Source organism: Salpingoeca rosetta (assembly GCF_000188695.1).
Source record: "Salpingoeca rosetta unplaced genomic scaffold supercont1.8, whole genome shotgun sequence".
Classification (NCBI taxonomy): Eukaryota; class Choanoflagellata; order Craspedida; family Salpingoecidae; genus Salpingoeca; species Salpingoeca rosetta.
The window spans coordinates 770,416-776,018 of record NW_004754926.1 but is presented as its reverse complement, the minus strand read 5'-3'; the positions used below and the strand labels follow the sequence as shown (position 1 = coordinate 776,018).

The 5,603-nt window shown below is 56.4% G+C and overlaps 3 protein-coding genes across 3 annotated transcripts in view; 2 read left to right on the top strand and 1 right to left on the bottom strand.

Moving 5' to 3' along the window:
• The window catches only part of PTSG_03640 (uncharacterized protein), a 3,208-nt gene extending 2,668 nt beyond the window's left edge, over positions 1-540 (top strand). The window contains exon 9 of the mRNA XM_004995311.1: positions 112-540. Within this exon, the coding sequence (XP_004995368.1) occupies positions 112-300 (189 nt within the window). The 3' untranslated portion in view covers positions 301-540. The remainder of the gene's footprint in view (positions 1-111) is intronic.
• Positions 541-648: 108 nt separating this feature from the next.
• PTSG_03639 (uncharacterized protein) lies at positions 649-1,963 on the bottom strand. The gene is made up of 2 exons (XM_004995310.1): positions 1,300-1,963; positions 649-1,052 (listed from the first exon to the last, which is right to left on the bottom strand). Exons 1-2 carry the CDS (start codon positions 1,749-1,751, stop codon positions 698-700), a joined length of 807 nt encoding a protein of 268 aa, XP_004995367.1. The 5' UTR covers positions 1,752-1,963; the 3' UTR covers positions 649-697.
• Positions 1,964-1,967: 4 nt separating this feature from the next.
• The window catches only part of PTSG_03638 (phenylalanyl-tRNA synthetase subunit beta), a 5,959-nt gene continuing 2,323 nt past the window's right edge, over positions 1,968-5,603 (top strand). Inside the window, exons 1-14 of the mRNA XM_004995309.1 lie at positions 1,968-2,108; positions 2,324-2,376; positions 2,667-2,697; positions 2,846-2,888; positions 3,056-3,185; positions 3,399-3,488; positions 3,663-3,738; positions 3,855-3,931; positions 4,107-4,199; positions 4,359-4,446; positions 4,648-4,712; positions 4,953-5,060; positions 5,198-5,372; positions 5,584-5,603. The exon at positions 5,584-5,603 is cut by the window's right edge and continues 60 nt beyond it. Coding sequence (XP_004995366.1) covers positions 2,051-2,108; positions 2,324-2,376; positions 2,667-2,697; positions 2,846-2,888; positions 3,056-3,185; positions 3,399-3,488; positions 3,663-3,738; positions 3,855-3,931; positions 4,107-4,199; positions 4,359-4,446; positions 4,648-4,712; positions 4,953-5,060; positions 5,198-5,372; positions 5,584-5,603 — 1,107 coding nt within the window. The 5' untranslated portion in view covers positions 1,968-2,050. The remainder of the gene's footprint in view (positions 2,109-2,323; positions 2,377-2,666; positions 2,698-2,845; positions 2,889-3,055; positions 3,186-3,398; positions 3,489-3,662; positions 3,739-3,854; positions 3,932-4,106; positions 4,200-4,358; positions 4,447-4,647; positions 4,713-4,952; positions 5,061-5,197; positions 5,373-5,583) is intronic.

Sequence of the window (5,603 nt, the reverse complement as noted above, 5' to 3'; positions counted from 1 at the left end):
CAACAGTATAGAAAAACACCACACACACACACACACACACACACACACACACACACACACACACACACACACACACACACACACACACATCCCCAAACTTGCCCATTTCAGGTGATTTTGCGCTGGGAACACCAGAAGGGGATCCTCGTCAACCCGCGCACGAAGAACACAACGCACATGCATTACAACCTCAACTTTTTCCACTTTTCGCTGAGCGACTCTGAGATGGATGCCATTGCTGCTCTCAAGGCGCCAACAAACCGCCCAAAGATCACACCAGACCCAGCCAAAATCCCGTGAGCGTCCACGCTCGCCTTGTGAGCGTGCGTGCGTACATGTGTGCGTGTGTGTTGTTGTTGTTGTTGGTTACCACCTCAAGCCTGCCTGCTGCGATGTGATGTGACATGACAACGTGTCATGTCTCCTCACGACAGTGGTTGTGTTCAACCCGTTTATTGAAGGAACACAGTCTCGACTAAACACCCTCCACAATCTCAACTCAGCACCCTTCACGGTCATCAACTAAACAATCTAGCCCAAGCCACTCCGCCACTATGAAGGATGGACACAGGCGCGCAAGCGCTACAATAATCAGCAGGAAAGAGGAAGCAGACACGATGAACACAAAGAAACAAAAGGACGCTGTCACACACAAACACACGCACACACACACACACACACACTCTCTCTCTCTCGGTCACGCTAGGATGCGGCTGAAAGCGTCTGTGAGGAAGATGGTGAGGGAGACGGGCACAGCGACAGCAACAAGGTTCTTGCCAAGCCCCTGGTACAGGAACCGCCAGCCCTTCTTGGCATGCAGATGCTTGATGGTCTGGAACATGGATGTCTCGGTCTGGAACATGGTGTTGCGGATGACATCGAGCGGGTTGGTGAGGGTGGCGCCGGCCAGACCGGCAATGACGCTCTTCTTTGCGCTGCGCACGAGCACAGCCGTGCGATCCGTGGAGTCCACAGGTGCCAGCCACTCGTCCATCATCTCCTTCACGTACACCGCCGTCACATACTTTGGCACCGTCTTGAAAATGCCAGCACTGTGGAATACCAACAGCATGCATGCGTGTGTGCGTGCGCGTGTGCGTGTCAAGAAGAGTGGGTCACTTGCAAGGAAACCATAGAAAGAGAGACCCCTCACACAGATAGAGAGCGTGGGAGCTGCACGCATGCACAGACGATAACTAAACAGGCGTGCACACGCAACAAATACACACGCACGCACACGCACGCACACGCACGCACACGTAAGCATGAGCACAAGTAAGTAAACGTTTACGTACGCACCTCAAGCCATGCCACAGGGCAAAGAAGCCGCGCTTGTGTACAATGTGCTTGCCCATTTGCCAGAGCGACGTCTGTGTTGCGGTCGGGTTTTGCAGCATGATGGAGCACCTGATCAAGGGCATGTTCACCACTTGCACGCACGTGCTGATGGCCAATGGCGGCAGTGCAATGCTGGCAGAGTGGCCGACGCCCGCGGCCTGTAGCAAGTGCCGGCCCTTATCCGAGCCGTAGAAGATGGCAGCGCGTGCCCATGTCATGCCGCCCATAACAGCAAAGACGCCCCGCCATGGCGGCTGCAGCGACTCCAGCATGCGGCCGTACATGGTCTTCGCATGCAGGGTGTATCCGGACTGGCCCATGGCCGATGCTTTCCACAGCGGGAAGTTCACCACCGCAGCTGCGCCAGACGCGCAAAAGTACGCCGTCGCTTGCTCAGCAGACTTGGGCGCCATCTTCGTTGACTAGTTGGTTGGCTGACTGGCTCAGTGGCTCAAAAGGTGGAGGGAGGGACGGTACGGATGCAGGGACTGAGGGATGGGCACGGATGAGACAGCAGCTCTTTGCTGGCTGGCAGTCATGCGCCTCCCGCCGGCTGCCACAAAACGCGGTCCTTGTGGTTACGGAAAAGTACCTGAAGACATCCGCCAATCGCCGTTTACACGTGAATTGGCAGCAGCGCAAAAGGCATAACCCACCACACAGCCAACCCTCTGTGCTTGTCTTGTCCACCAACCAACCAACCAAGCCGGCGATGCCCACCATCTCCGTATCACCAGAGGCCCTGTACAAGGGCCTCGGCCGAACCATGAGTACGTGTCGCTTGTGTCGCTTGTGTCGCTTGTGTCGCTTGTGTCGCTTGTGTCGCCTGTGTTGCGGAACATGCGCAGCGATGCGTGCAGTGTGTGTGTGTGTGTGTGTTGTGATGTGCGCAAAGTGTGCAAGGTGTCACGCGGGAGATATGGCGTTCACGTATTGCTTCCTTCCTATGTTTGCCTTGTATTGGCCCGTATCGGCTTCCAAACAGCCGAGAAGGAGTTTGACAAGCTCTGCTTCGACTACGGCCTCGAACTCGAAGTGGTGTGTGTGTGTGTGTGTGCGTGTGCGTGTGTGTGCGTGCGTGTGTGTGTGTGCGTGTGTGTGTGTGTGTGTGTGTGTGTGTGTGTGTGTGTGTGTGTGTGTGTGTGTGTGTGTGTGTGTGTGTGTGTGCGGTGCGTATTTAGGGGGCGCCTGAGCATGCGTGCATGCAACTCGCTCATACAGACTCTCTCCTTTCTCCCGTGTGTGTCTTTCTCGCCCCCATCCGCCACATTCACACACTCGTTTGCCCATTTGATTCACGCACCCACACATGCACACTATTGTCATAGGAACGAGAGGACGAGGAAGGCAGACCCTCTGGTCAGTTGGTGACACGTGCGCCACTCTGCTTCCCTACCGGTTCATCCATCTCTTGAATCTCTCCCCCAATGAATGATGCCTCACCCGCGCGTGTGCGTATTTGATTTGTTTTTGTGGTGTGCCCTGCTGTCTTGCATTGACCAAACAGAGACCGGAAAGCTCGTGTACAAGGTTGAGATCCCCGCAAACCGGTGAGCAGGACGAGATGACGTGCAGCCAGCCGGCCCGTCAACTGCATGGTCAATCAGGCATACGCGTACCTGCCTCCCCCCCCCCCCCCAATTCTACCACGGCTTCCGTCCTCACACATACACACACGTACTCGCGCACACACCCGCCCCCATCAACACCGTGGCAGCTATGATCTCCTGTGCCTGGAGGGCCTTGTGCGTGCCCTGCGCGTGTACCTCGGCGATATTGAGGCCCCACGCTTCAAGCACGTTGACATGAAGCCTGAGGACATGCAGCAGCTCACCATCACCCCAGCCGTACGTCAGTGGAACGTGAATATGTGTGTGTGTGTGTGAGAGAGAGAGAGAGTGTGTGTGTGTGTGCGTTTGTGACTGCAGTGTCGCGTGTAGCCCCTATGTCTGTTGCATCGTGGATGCGCATGCCTCACAGCCTGTTCACCACCAACCTGGCTCATGTACACCACGATACATAACACATGACACCCATAACATACGGCGCACGTTGTGCAGACCCAGAGTGTGCGTCCCTTCTGCGTTGCCGCCATCCTGCGCGGTGTTGAGTTCACACAGGACGTCTACGAGCGCTTCATCGATCTGCAGGTGTGTCAGCGAGCCACTTTCGCAGTCGTCTGTGCTTTCTGCAGTGCTGTCGTGGCTGTGCTCCTGTGTTACATAGCATACGTTTGCTTGTGTTGCCAACTAATGCCCTCTCGTATGCGTGTGTGTGTCTGTGTGTCTGTGCATGTGTGTGTCTGTGTGTGTGTCAATGCTCAGGACAAGCTGCATCAGAACATCTGCCGCCGCCGCGCCCTGGTCGCCATTGGCACGCACGACCTCGCCACCATCACAGGTCCGTCCCTCTCAACTCTGTGTAGCACCGCTGACAGCCTGTCACCCAAAACACAATATGTCTGGCATGCACACGCATACCCGCCGCCACTGCTGACCACCGCACTGCGTTTGCAGGTCCATTTGTGTACGATGCGCAGAAGCCAAGCGACATCAGCTTTGTTCCCCTCCGCGTCCCCAAGAAGGACGAAAACGTGCGTTGCTCTGAACGCCGTGTTTATTCCCTTGCATTTCGTGCATGCGTCTGCGCGCTGTCCCGCTTCTTCCACTCACACGCATGTGTATGCGTGTGTATCTGTGTGTGCGTGTGTGTGTGTGGGCTTGTGTGTGTGTGCGCGCGCGCGTGTGTGTGTATGCGTGTACGTGCAGGGCAACGCAACGAACGAGACAGAGGTTCCGACACGCGAGTACACCGCTGCAGAGCTCATGGTTGAGTATGAGAAGGACCAGCAGCTCAAGCAGGTCCGTACAGGCACCCGTGTGTGTGTGTGTGTGTGTGTGTGTGTGTGTGTGTGTGTGTGTGTGTGTGTGAAGAGCAGATATTGCTTGCATGTCTTCGCGGCCTTTGTTGTTCTAACGTGTGCATGATGTCTGCTGCGTCTCCTGGTCCTGCTGGTGCAGTACCTGCACATTATCAAGGACGAGGAGGTGTATCCTGTCATCCGCGATGCGAACGGCGTCGTCCTCTCCCTCCCGCCCATCATCAACGGTCCGCGCCTTTAATTTAATTCGTGTGTCGCCGGTTGTGCGCGTGTGTGGGTGTGGGTGTGGGTGTGGGTGTGGGTGTGGGTGTGGGTGTGGGTGTGGGTGTGGGTGTGGGTGTGAGCGTACACATCTCATGTTCATTTCTGTGTTGCGGCTGCCGTACCCGACTGTTCCTGTGTGGCCACTGTCGTCGCCATGTGTTCAGGCAACCACTCGCGCATCACACTCGATACCAAGGACGTCTTCATCGAGTGCACAGCAACAGATCTCGTGCGTACGCACACACACACACACATGCATTCTCGCCCCCCCCCCCAACGCACACGCACTTGCTATTGTGTCCTGCTCGCGTCTGTGCCAGTCCGTAATCACGACCACCTCTGTGCACCGCGTACTTGCGAGAGCTTCGCGTTCGTGCATGCTTGATGTGCTGCCAACCCCACTTTCTGCTATGCTCAACACCACCACCAACCACGTCCGCCACCGTCATCACGGTCACTGCCACCACAGACGCGGGCGAAGATTGTGCTGAACATGATGGTGACGATGCTGCCTGCCAAGTCCATCGAGCCCGTCCACGTCACCCCGCCAAACGGCCAGGAATCGCACGTCTACCCCGTCAGTTCACGGCCCGTGTGTCCGTGTGTGTGTGTTGCTTAACATGCCATGATCAACCACATCTTCCCCATTGCCAATTTCTCATCACCACCCCCACCCCACCCCACCCCACTCCACTGGGCCATGACTGGTAACAGGAGTTCAAGTACCGCACGGAGAAGGTGTCTGCTGGCGACATCTACCGGCGCATGGGCATCAAGAAGGAGCAGGCCACACCCGAACAGCTCGCAGCGCTCCTCACAAAGATGCAGCTGCGCGGAAAGCTTGTGGACGCAGACGCAATCGAGGTCGAAATCCCGCCAACGCGCCCAGGTAAATAGCGTTGCCATTGACCGGCTTGGTGCTGCTCGTTGGTTCTACTCCTACTTTCAGCGCTGCTGTTGTTGCTGCTGCTGCTGCTGCTGTTGCTGCTGCTGCTGCTGCTGTTGCTGCTGTTGCTGCTGCTTGTGTTTGGGTGTTTGTTTGGGTTGTGATCTGTCCATACGTATGGCTGATGTGGCATGCGTGATCATTGCACTGGCAGACATTCTGCACGCGTGTGAT